The sequence below is a fragment of the Nannospalax galili genome, unplaced genomic scaffold, assembly GCF_000622305.1.
Source record: "Nannospalax galili isolate Female #2095 unplaced genomic scaffold, S.galili_v1.0 scaffold291, whole genome shotgun sequence".
Lineage (NCBI taxonomy): Eukaryota > Metazoa > Chordata > Mammalia > Rodentia > Spalacidae > Nannospalax > Nannospalax galili.
In genome coordinates this window covers 2,667,847-2,679,468 of record NW_008330588.1, presented here as the reverse complement: position 1 = coordinate 2,679,468, position 11,622 = coordinate 2,667,847, and the positions used below count along the sequence as shown (strand labels likewise).

Here is an 11,622-nt window from a genome sequence, read left to right as displayed (position 1 = left end):
TTTATGTGTGTGAGTGTATGCACCCGTGTTGTGCAATACCACAGAGATCAGAAGAGGGCATCGGATTCCCCTGGAAATGGAGTTAAGGACGGTTCATAGCTGCCATGTGGGTGCTGGGAATCGAACCCGGGTCCTCTGTAAGAGCAGTCAGCTCTTAACCTCTGTGCCATCTCTCCAGCCCCAGTTTTCTCCCTTTTCCATGAGTAGTCTGTGCCTGGGGTCTCATCTGGCCCTGTCCCACTCAGCACCTGTACTGAATGTGGAGCCTTGCTACTGGTTTTCTTGTGCAACTTGAGTTTTGGGTCTCTTTGTTCTTGTGGGTCAGTGGCTCATGGCAGTGTTTGTATAGCGTTGCTGTTCACTGAAGAGGTGGAATTTTGCTTTTTGGAAATTGTTTATTACTTACTGGAAATGCAGGAAGGAAGCTTGAACATAAAGCTCACTCATTTAAAAAAAAAAAAAAGCACACACAGAGAGTAAGAAACCACAGGGCCTATCGGACTGTCGTCATCAAGCAGGCTAGAATACTGCAGAAAACTCTAGGCAGAGAGGAAATGAACTAAAGAGAAGGAACACAGGCCAAGGAGGGAGGAGAGAGAATGTGGGAGTAATGGCAGGGGACAGCTGAAGCAGCGATGGTCAGGATGGAAGAAGTAGCCGTGAAGCAAGGCTTCCTGTACCTTCAGCAGCAGCAGACCTTCGGCAAGGTGAGAGCAAGGCTGGTGTCGGGTCGGGCAGAGTAACCGTGAGGTTGTTAGAAATTCCCCGGGTGGAAGGGATCTCAATGACTCTAACCCCTGTGGGACCCTACGTGGCACCAAGAAGATGCCTTGGTTAAGGAAGCTTGCTCCCCAAACCAGGCCCCAAATTGCCCTCTCTGTGGAGGGCTGTGTGTCCTCATGTGTGGGGAGGGGAAGGAAGGAGAGGCTGACTTCATCTCCTTCTTGCTCCCTCCTTTGGTACTGAATTCTGTGGACAACTTGGAAGGGTATGGAAAGAAGAGCTGGGGGTACAGTTTGGGATGACAGTGGAGGATCCTTTCCCCTTTGTTCAGTGGGGCCTGGGGCCTCTGGAGCTGGAGCCCCAGGGTGTTCCAACCTCCTCCCCTCTTCCCTGGCCTCCTAGAAGGAGGAAGTCTTCTGCCTCTTACTCCATGCCCAGGCATGCCTTCCCACCCATCTCTCTTTCTGGGTCTCTGTTTCTCTGTGTCTCTCTCTTGTGGCCCAACCTGTCAATCAGGGGGCAAAAAGGTTAAGAGGGTAGCAGAAATTTCCTGGAGCTAGAGCCTTCCTACAGAATGAGGACCATCTCTGTTCTGGGCTGCCTTCTCCTCCTGCTTCTCTGTGCTTCTCTGACTCACCAGTACTTGCTGGATAGGCCTGTCTGCCTTCCTGTACCGTGCCCTGCACCCACTGGAACCTGCCCACCTCCTCAGTCTCCTGGCCAATCTCCTTTCTCATTCCAGTGGGCTTTCTTTTTCTCATTGCTTTTCTGCCTCTTCTGTGATTGGACTTTCTTTCCTTTGTCCTGTGTTGCTGCCCTAGCCCCAGTCCCTCTCCCACAGCTCCTCTTATCCCTTTTGGTGACTGTCTCTCCATCTCTGGTGGCGCTCTCTCTCTCTCTGCTTCTATCTGCCATCCTGACTTCAGAAGTGGCGTCGGTTCATTGCTGTGTTGTATGGAGAGTCTGGCTGTGCCCTGGCCCGACTGGAGCTCCAGGATAGCCCTGAGAAGACACGTCGTGGAGAGGGCACTCGGAAGGTTGTCTGCCTCAGTGACTGCTTACGGGTGGTTGAGGCAAGTGGAGAAGCCAGTAGTCCCCGGGACACCAGTGCCTTCATCCTGGAGACCAAAGAACGTCTGTACCTGCTGGCAGCCCCCTCAGTGGAGCGTGATGACTGGATACAGGCCATTTGCCTGTTGGCTTTCCCGGTGAGTAGGTGCAGAGTGGGCCACAAGCATACAGGGGAGGCAGTGCTAGACATTTCCTGTGCACAGCGGGGTAGGACAGCCAAGGTGGGGGTCTTCCTTAGTAGGACCAAGTTTAGAGTGTAGTCAGGGCCCGTAGCCTGGGTGTGCACCAAACAAAAGCCTGGACCAGAGGGAGGTGTTGGGATAAGTTTTTGGTGCTAAGACCTGGGGCCTCCTCCTCAGGGACAGAGGAAGGAGCCCTCAGGTCTGGAGGGGAAGAATGACAGGCCCTGCATGGAGGAGAATGAATTGTACAGCAGCTCAACCACAGGTGAGGGGTGGGGGCCGAGGGACACTCTCCTTTGGTGTGGTTGGGAGGAGGTGTGAGCCAGCTAGGCTGGGCCAAGTCTTCCTGCCTTGTGGCTGCCCCAGGCCCAGCTTATCAGCTTTGCTTATTGGCTTCCGGGTGCAGCTCAAGGTGGTGGAGCCCAGCCTGCCCTGAGTGTGACCCTTGGCTTACCCTGCCTTGCCTGGACCTGCTGGTGGGAGAGGACAAAGCTGAGGGTCTTGCCCTTGATCCTCTCTTTGTGGGACCTGAGTGACTGTGTGAGGAAAGAATTGCCTTCTGTGTGAGCTTGTCTGTGCAAAGTGTCTTTTGGCTAGGGAGTGGTGGTCCTGGCTCCTGCTGGGGAGGACCTTGAACCTCCTGGGCTGGGGATGTAGACACAGGAGATGTCCATCTGTGTTCCATTTCAGCACCATCCACAGCGGTGTGGTTGGGGACAGTGGTTATGGGAGAGGGAGTCAAGCTTTACCTGCAGCTGTGACAGTGACAGCAGGGACTGGGTAGTACTGGTTTCGGGGGAGAGATGGGGTGAAGACCAGGCTGTGGCTCTGGCAACAGTGACAGGAAGGATGTAAGCCCAGGATTGGGTGATATGGCTGAGGGCATGAATGATGTCTCCCAGGGGAGGAGGTGATGTTTGGGGGAGTGACCGGGCACACAGTAGCCTAGCCTTTAAGATCCAGGCTGGGTCTTAAAATACAGTCTTGAACAACTATGAGCAATAGTTTTTCTAGAAACCTTCAGGCATGCTTTCTTAGAATTGGGGCAGTGTGGAGGGAGGCCAACTATTTCCTGTAGCTGCCTCTTTCTCTTCTTCCTAGGGGTCCCCTGCAAGGAATTTGCTGTGACCATGAGACCCACAGAAGCCAGCGAGCGGTGCCGGCTCCGAGGGTCCTATACTCTCCGGGCCGGGGTGAGTGCCCTGGAGCTGTGGGGTGGCTCTGAACCAGGCACCCAGCTGTATGACTGGCCCTACAGGTTTCTTCGACGCTTTGGGCGGGACAAGGTAAGTGAGGGGCCACACTGGGCAGGCTGAGACACAAAATAAATTATAGAAGAGAAATGGCCAGAGAGACAATAAAGGAAGAGGTAATGTTGGTGGAGGATGTCTACCAACAGGAGAGACAGCAGAAGTGGGACACCCAGGGAGGGAACCAGGGAGGAAAGAGCAGTAGAAACCAAGAGGTCTGGGTGAGGAGCCCAGGAAGGAGGAGGGGTGAGGAGTGGCTGACTTCCTGAGGATAGGCCCCATCCACATCCACCATCCGAGCTTGAGGGGAAGGGAGGGAGAGAGCATTTTCTTGCCAGGACAAAAAAGTCTGTCAGGTATAGTGGCACACAGCTATAATCTCAACACTAGGGAGGCTGAGGCAGGAGGATAGAGAGTTGGAGGCCTACCTCAGTTACATAGTGAGAACCTGTTCTCAAATAACCAAGCAAACAGTCCACCAACCCCAACAAACTAAACACAGAGGGAGAAAAGAACAATGAGCTTGAAAAGAAGGCTCAGATATTTCTGGGGCAAGGTCTGTGTTCTGGTCGGGGTCCAGAAAGCAGCACTGCCCTGTGGCTAGCCAATAGCCTCTTTTCCCTTCACCACAGGTAACCTTTTCTTTTGAGGCTGGCCGGCGCTGTGTCTCAGGAGAGGGCAACTTTGAGTTTGAAACCCGACAAGGCAATGAGATCTTCCAGGCTCTGGAAGAGGCCATTGCTGCCCAGAAGAATGCTGCCCCTTCCGTGCAGCCACCACCCCCACCAGCCACAGGGCCCATGGTACCTACTGTGCTGCCCCGGCCTGAGAGCCCCTATTCCCGGCCCCACGACTCTCTGCCCTCCCCTTCCCCTGGCACATTTGTACCTGGCACAAGGCCAAGGGGCCCCGAGGGGGAGTATGCTGTGCCTTTCGATGCAGTCGCTCGTTCACTGGGGAAGAGCTTTGGGGGCATTCTGGCAGGCCCTCCCTTGCTCCCCACTGACCCACTGTATGACAGCATCCAGGAGGATCCTGTGGCCCCTCCACCTGATCACATTTATGATGAGCCCGAGGGTATGGCTACCCTGTCCCTATATGACAGACCACGGGAGCCCCAGGGGGAGGCATGGAGAAAGCAGGCCCCCGGTGATGGGAGCCCCAGCCCCCTCCAGCAGGACTCCTCTGTGTCTGGCTGGCCACAGGTAACTGAGTATGACAATGTTGTACTTAAGAAAGGCACAAAGTGATGGGGTGCTGAGGAGATGTGACCCCCAGGGAGGGCTTTGGAGGTTGTGGACGAGGTATAGGAGCCTCTGCTAGTGAATTCTCTTGACCACTGTATTGGAGTTCCTCCCTCTGTGCCTTCCTGAGTGGGCTTGGCCTGCCTTGTTTGCCTACTGTGTGAGTCACCAGCCCAGGGCAGGAAGAGACCTACCCTCCTACGACTTTTCTACTTCCTCCCCCTGCCCTGGGTCTAAAGGGAACTAGGGTTATTTCTAGATGTCCATAGATGCCCTCGTTCCTTAGCTTGTACAGGCCTCCTGCCTACAGATATCCCATTCTTGGGACATCTCTGGCCCCAGATACCCAGGAGGATGTCTGTAGTTCCTGCAGGTTTCAGATTTCTCCAAATCATTAAACCATTTCTGAACCATTTCTTTGTGAGTGGAATGAATACTACAGGTGACCCATTGAATACCCCCTCACCCAGCTGTGAGGTTCTCCCTGGGCCTAGGCTGGGATACCAGCCTTTGTCTAAAGAGTCAGAGGCCTGAGAAAGTCAGGGTGTCTTGGGAATGGTTTGTCTTCATCTGTTTTGTGTTGCTGTAACTGAATGCCACAGGCTAGATAGGTTATGAAGAACAGAGGTTTATTTAGCTCATGGTTCTACATGTGGGAGAGAGCAAAGCCATTCCCCAGGTATTCAAACCAGGCCAATGTTCAAGGACAAGATTAATACCATAATAATGGCAGTGTGTGTGTGTGTGTGTGTGTGTGTGTGGTGTGTGTGTGTGTGTGTATGTGTGTGTGTGTGGTGGATTGTCAGTGAAAAAGCTGGACTGCAGGAAAGGAAAGACTTGGAATTGAAATTGTTTTTACATTTGTTTGTTTTGTGTGTGGGTACAGGACTTGTGGCATGGTCCACATGTGGAGGTCAGAGGACAACTTGTGGAAGTCGGATCTCTCCTCCTCCCATGTGGGTTCTGAAGACTGAACTCAGGTCATCAGGCTTGGCAGCAAGCACTTTTACCAGTAAACCATCTCACTTGCCCCAAGACTTGGCATTTATTATGTCTTTTATGCACTAGGAATGGAACTCGCCTTCTGTATGGCCCTGGTAAGCTTTCCTTGGGACTTTTCCCTTTATAATTATGAGGGGGTGGTACCATAGGGGAGTGAGAACCCTTTTAGTTATGTAATGCCTCCTAGGGGGGCCCTAGGCTTCCTTGTACCCCATTTCCTCATAGACTTTTGACCTTATGATTTCTCTTGTGATCAAAACCTGGGCTTATGGGAAGGAATGGCTCTATATTTCTCAGTCAGCCCAGCCAAACGGAGAACCATGTGTAGGATGCTGTAGACTTCCCTGACTTCAAGCATGCACCACTCTAAAGGGGAGATAAGGCACAGGTTCCTGTTCCTGAAAGGGGACATAAATGCCCGAAAGAGGCAAAATGAGACCCTGTACTTCAGGGGACAAAGAAAGGCTTTATATCAAAAGGTGGCATTGATGGGGGACCTTACTGGTTAGGAAGGAATTTGATGGTGCTTAAGTGGGGACTGAGGAGACAGCATCCTGGGTAGAAAGAAGAAAAGGAGTGAAGCTATGGAGGGAGTTAGGGAGCAGTTCTGTGTTCAGAGTGGAGGGAAGGCATGGCAATATACAACCTCCAACCTGCGATTATTCAGCTGAGGATTTTTGAAATGAAAGCTATATACATCCAGTAGAAACCACACTTCGAACCTTGAACTTTGATCTTTCCCCTGGTAATCAGTGTTCTCTTTCCCCTGGTAATCAGTGTCCTTGAACTTTGATCTTTACCCCGGTAATGCTGGGTGTTGGCAGTGACCCATGATCTCTTGGTTGGTCTGGTGTATTGCATGAAATTTTGACTTAGGGTAATTTGAACATAGGAGGCTTACCAGCACAGAAGGTAGAGGAGCATCTGCAGTGGGAAAGGCAGAGTCTGACCATGTTGTGGGGGAACTCATATTGAGTTAGAGAGGAAGAAGGCTTCAGGGGCAAGGAATTCCACAGGAACAGACCTTTAGGGTAATAATCCCAGTCGTGTTGGGGAAGGTAGACTTGGGGTGAGAGGCATAGGTTAGGGCCTCCACAAGAGTTCCTTGAATTCAAAAAGTATTAAATAGTTAACCACCATGGACTGTGGCGCTCTACTGGATGTGGTTCACAGAGAAGCAGGGTTTCCAGAGGAAGTACAGGTTTTGAGTAGGTGAACTTGACTCATGACATGCTGAGATTAAGATGGCTATAGTACATCCAGCCAGAGCAGGCCTGGAGCTAGAAGGGGCCTAGAGTCCAGGAGGCAATGAGGGACAGACATGCAGATCAGTGAGGATTGCACGACCTCAGATGTGTTGCTACCCATGTCTCACTGTGGCTTTGCCCCTTATTGAAAGAGTTTGAGTGAAAAAGCCAGAGCAAGGGAAAGACCCCCCTGCCTGTTTCATCTGTGCCAAGGATCACATCCAATTGTAGTCCCAGGATCCATGGGGCTTGTGGACCTGGTTCCTCCAAGGAGCTCAGACTTTCTGCTCCTCAGACTATGGGTGAGCATTGGGGTAGGCGAGGAGGGGCATTAAAGTGAAGGAGGCCACATTATTAATTTTCTCAGGTGGTACCTTTCGAGATCATCCTGGCTCTGGTCAGCAGGGGGCAGTGTCAGCCTGTGGAAAAGGCCACCAGGGGCTTATCTTGCCAGGCTTCATGGGTGCCTGTCCTTGAAGAATGAACTTCCTTACCTGAAAGGTCTTGGGGCGGCTTCAGGAGTCTGCATTTTAGAGCTGGTCCCTTCTGACCCCCAGAAGCCCACTCTGGAAGTGTGGATGTGTCTTTAAAACGTGAGGTTCTGAGCTGAACCCTGTCCCCTGTGCCCTTCTAAACCTTCAAGAGCCAGAGGCTTATGGCTGTTGTTCTACTCTGAGGTAGCAAGGTCTCACGAGGGGAAGTGGTGGACAGCTTGGTTGGGGAAAGGTGGGGTGAGGGCTGGCAGCTGAGGAAGTAGAGCGGGTGGGGAAGTTGGGAGGGGCAGTAAGAGGGCTGCTGGGAAAATGCTGACTAGGCCTCCGTGCCCTCTCAGAAGAATGAGCCAGCGGGGGTGGGGTGGGGGCAGGAGGGCATTCTGTAGAGAGCTGCCAGTGCTACCTAGCTTGCTTCAGCTGCAACTCTGTCATCATAGTGTGTGCATCATTCCCTCATTCAACGAATACCACAGAGCATCTCCCATGTCCCCCTCACCCAGAAGCTGGGGTTCTGCAGGCTTCCACAGACCCAGACCCATCTCATGGGGCCCACAGTGGAGAGCAGTGGGCAGAGATGACTGCTTATGGATCAAAGAGTGGACTAGCTTGAGAGAGCACTCTCCTCAGACAGACACACAGAGGCAAGGCCTCCTTGGCCACTTAGGCTGCCAGGGGCAAGTTCATGATTAAAGAAACAGATCTGCCTCAGAGGAACAGGGTAATAGGCGAGCAAGGGAGGTTCCATCCAGAGACGCTCTCTTGGATCCAGGCAACCTGCCTGTCTGCTGCCTGGCACCTGTTGATACCATGAGGAGCTTGGTTGTGACTAGGGTACTTATCTTGGCTTCTGATTGCTTAATAAAGGAACATGTTCTGAGAAAGTTGTCACTAGGCATTGGCATTGTTGAATATCATACCTAGATGGTGTTACCTATTACATACGTAGAGTATATAGAATGTGCATATGTATGTCTGTGTGTGCATATGTAGTATGTGGTATATGCTATATGTGTGTATGTATGCACATAATGTATACATGGCCTTTATTCTATATAATACTCATGTTTTATATATACAATATATTGTATTTGTATGTGTGACATAGACTATTGCTCTGAGGCTTCACACCTATATGTACATTTTATTAATGTGTGAAATACTACAGCTAATTGTAACACAACGGCATTTGTATAATATAAATATATCTAAACACAGAGAAGGAGTCATAAACATACTAGGCAGTAGGAATTTTTCAGCTGCTATAATCTTGTGGGATTTATGTGCAGATGACCATTGACTGAGAAGTCATTGTGTGGTACACAACTGCATTATGTAGAGGTGGCATGAGGGCAGGCAAGATTGGCATTGAGGCAGGTTCCCCAGCTTAGATGTGTGCACAGATTCATGGACTGTTGGTATGCACACACAAGCAAGCAGTATTTTTTTCTGTCCCTTTTCTTCTCTGCTTCTCTCATTTCCCATGGTTCCTACTTTCTACAGACTGCACACACTGTGTGTGTGTGTGTGTGTGTGTGTGTGTGTGTGTGTGTGTTAGCTGTGGTCTGCATAAACCTGTCCCCATGCTTACAGCGGGGTTGTCAGGCCCTCAGGAGCTTCTACTGCGGACTTTCTGCATCTAGGAAGGCCCAGATTGCTTGGGTCTCTCTGCTCACTCAGGCTCCTCCCTGGTGGCTCAGCTCAAGCTGTTGCTGCCATCACCTTTCAGCTGTGATGCTAACCAGCCTCCTGCCTCCAGCCTCCTGGGCGCTGATTCAATTAGCTAAGGTGCCCACCTCCTGCAAGGGCCATTTATAAAATCAACCGGGGCAGCTGCAGACCTCGGGCAGGGTGGGGTTGGGGGAGGCAGTGAACTGGGAGGAGGTAGCAGAGGAATGAGGCAGTCTGGGAGGGGTGTCTGATCCGATTAGGTGTCAGGCTGGTTTCCCCCTGGCAGGTGGTTGTTCATCACTGCCTAGCTCCGATCCTCCACTGACCAGCACAGAGTAGAGCCCATCAATCTCCAGGCTGTGGCCAGGCTGCTCTCTTCCTTGCCTCCTCCCACCCCCAGAGCCCTCTTCTGGATCTCTGGCCTAGAGGTGGTGGGTGGGGGTCAGAGGGGAACAGATGGAGAGCATGGGGTTCTGACAGATTTGTGGGGGAACTGGAGTCCCAGAGTGGGACTAAGAAAATTTGAGCCCTGTGTCTAGGGCAGGGTCAGCTTTGTATCTCTTGATGTCTTATCACAGAGGGGCTGGTGGGGAAAGGGGAGAGGTATCCCCGAGGGGGCTGTAGTGTTCTTGAGTCTGTACAATATTTCCTTGTTTGCAGACTGCTTGGGACAGCTTAGTGTTGTGGGATGGACACACAGGCTGCAGCCTGATTCCCTGGGTTCAAGTTCTGGTTCTGCTACTTTAGCAGCTGCACCTGTTTTCACTGGTGAAAAATGGAGATGATAATGCTACATTTCTCAGAAGCTTCGTGTAAAGACGAAAGGAGTAGATGAACGTAGCACTTCAAGAACAGTGTCAGGCACACGCTGAGCTCTGGTGTCCTTCACAGTTTCCTGTGGCCTCTGGACACCCCTCCCCCCTCCCCCCAACCCAAAGCAGCAGGCAAGTTATTCCCATTTTAGTAATAGGGCCACAGGATTCCAGGGGATGGAGAAGCAGGTTCCTGCCTAATCTTCGCAGAGTGGACTTGGGCTTTGTGGAGGTGGAGGGATTTGTTTGGGAGAGAGACATGGGGTCTTGAAAAGGAAAGAGAAGGGGAAGAGAGTTCAAGAAGAGGCAGAGAGAGCATCACCAAGTGGCCTTTCCTTTTTACAGATGGATGGAGGCTCCTGTGGGGGAATCTGGTAGTCCCTGGTCTGTTCTGCTTAGGAATGGGGACGCCCACCAGCAGGCTGCCACATAGCCTAGAAGAGCTTGGCTGGAGGCAAGCCTGGAAGCCAGGCAGCCTCAGGCCAGACCTTTCATCTGCTTGCTGCATCCACAAACATCCAGCAGTGGGCACTTCAGGGCTAGGGAGCCAGCCTCTGGCTGGGAAGGAGCACCAGGCGATCCAGCTCTCCAGCTCGTGCTGTGTGCCAACTGGTGTGATCAGTGCAGACCCTGGGGCCACTGCCCTGCAGCAGAAAGAGAGGTGCAGGGAATGTGAAGAGCTCAGAGAAGAGGAAGTTGCAGCAGAGTGGGCAAAAAGGAGCTCAGAGACCGGAAGCCAGGTGTGGTTGGCATGCTGGTAATTCCAACAAGCAGGAGGTTGAAACAGGATTGTTAGCTTGAGGCCAGCCTGGGCTTCATAGTGAGACCCTATCCAACCCTCCTTCCATCCCTCTCACCCTCCCTCCCTCCTTCCCTCCTTTCCTCCTTCCCGCCTTCCCTCCTTCTTAGGGACTTACTGTGTAGCTCAGGTTGCCCTTTGAAATAATCAAATCACCATCTTCCTGCCTGACACCCCCCGCCCCCCAGTGGCTGGGATTACAGATGTGTATCATCTTGAGGACAAGTAACTATTTCTTCATTGAAAGAATAAATAAAACTCATGTTGCTTGGATGAAGGAACACAGGCACTTTTCAATGGGCAATATGCTCTGGAGGTTGGCCCTTCTGGAAGCCTCTTACCCCCATCCTCACCTTCCTAGAACCTATGCTTGTCTTCCCTAGTGAACCTTTGTATGTATGTGTCTATGTGTTTATGTGGTTCTGGGGATAGAACCTAGGGCAGGCATGTACTCTACCACTGAACTAAATTCCTATCCCCTTAAAATACAAGTGCTCCTCCTGTAGTAAATGAGGGCCTCAGAATTGCTAGGAGGGGCTGAAGGTGAGGATGGTCATACCCAGCCTCTGGTGCCAGGGTCTAATTTGAAAAATCCAGGCATCCTGATCTGAAGACAGGGCCCTGGGCACAGCCATGTTTCCTTTGTCTGAGGCCTACATTTCTCCCCAGTCTTCTCTCCTTGTTTTACCCGACTCTTGCCCAGGCCAGGGTCCTTTGAAAGCCCCTGGGGCTGAGAAACCCCTTACCACTGAAACTTCAAGAGGCAGAATGGGAGCCTGAAAGAGACGTCACAACCCTCCAGCCTACATCCTTATTTTCTACCTAAGGAAAACTGAGGCCAGGGAGATTTTTAAATCCCTCTCAGCCCTGTTTACATTTCATGAGAATCTGCTTATGGTTGTGTTTGATGTAAAGGGCAGAATCCCTAATGTGGAGGTTTTGGGCATCCACAGAGGGTTTGTTTTTGACCTTGTACACGGATAGGGGAGGTACCAGAAGGAAGGGAACTCCTGATTCCACCACTCTACTTTCCTGCACGGGCTGGTCTCTCTGAGCAAGGATTTCTTCCCTCTCCAATGTGACCCTTCAAGTCCCTAAGCAAATGCAAATGCTTAGGAGGGTGTGTGTTT

At 51.7% G+C, this 11,622-nt stretch overlaps 1 protein-coding gene across 3 annotated transcripts; it reads left to right on the top strand.

Annotated features, from left to right (window-relative positions):
* Positions 1 to 411: 411 nt before the first annotated feature.
* On the top strand, positions 412 to 4,886 carry Dok2 (docking protein 2). 3 transcript variants are annotated; one of them, XM_017802535.2, is made up of 5 exons: positions 412 to 707; positions 1,650 to 1,931; positions 2,160 to 2,241; positions 3,078 to 3,262; positions 3,859 to 4,886. In XM_017802535.2, the coding sequence occupies exons 1-5, from the start codon at positions 636 to 638 to the stop codon at positions 4,474 to 4,476; spliced, it is 1,239 nt and encodes a 412-aa protein (XP_017658024.1). In that variant the 5' UTR covers positions 412 to 635; the 3' UTR covers positions 4,477 to 4,886. The 3 variants fall into 3 exon arrangements, with proteins under 3 accessions (XP_017658024.1, XP_008848914.1, XP_029410424.1); XM_008850692.3 differs by having other exon boundaries at positions 415 to 707; positions 2,154 to 2,241; XM_029554564.1 differs by lacking the exons at positions 412 to 707; positions 2,160 to 2,241 and having other exon boundaries at positions 1,816 to 1,931.
* The last annotated feature ends 6,736 nt before the right edge of the window (positions 4,887 to 11,622 follow it).

Excerpts from the sequence above, each read along its gene's own strand:
- Dok2 (XM_008850692.3), top strand. The coding sequence starts at position 636 with ATGGTCAGGATGGAAGAAGTAGCCGTGAAGCAAGGCTTCCTGTACCTT. Across the intron at positions 708-1,649 it reads AGCAGCAGACCTTCGGCAAG|AAGTGGCGTCGGTTCATTGC; the intron begins GTGAGAGCAAGG and ends TCCTGACTTCAG. Across the intron at positions 1,932-2,153 it reads TTTGCCTGTTGGCTTTCCCG|GGACAGAGGAAGGAGCCCTC; the intron begins GTGAGTAGGTGC and ends CCTCCTCCTCAG.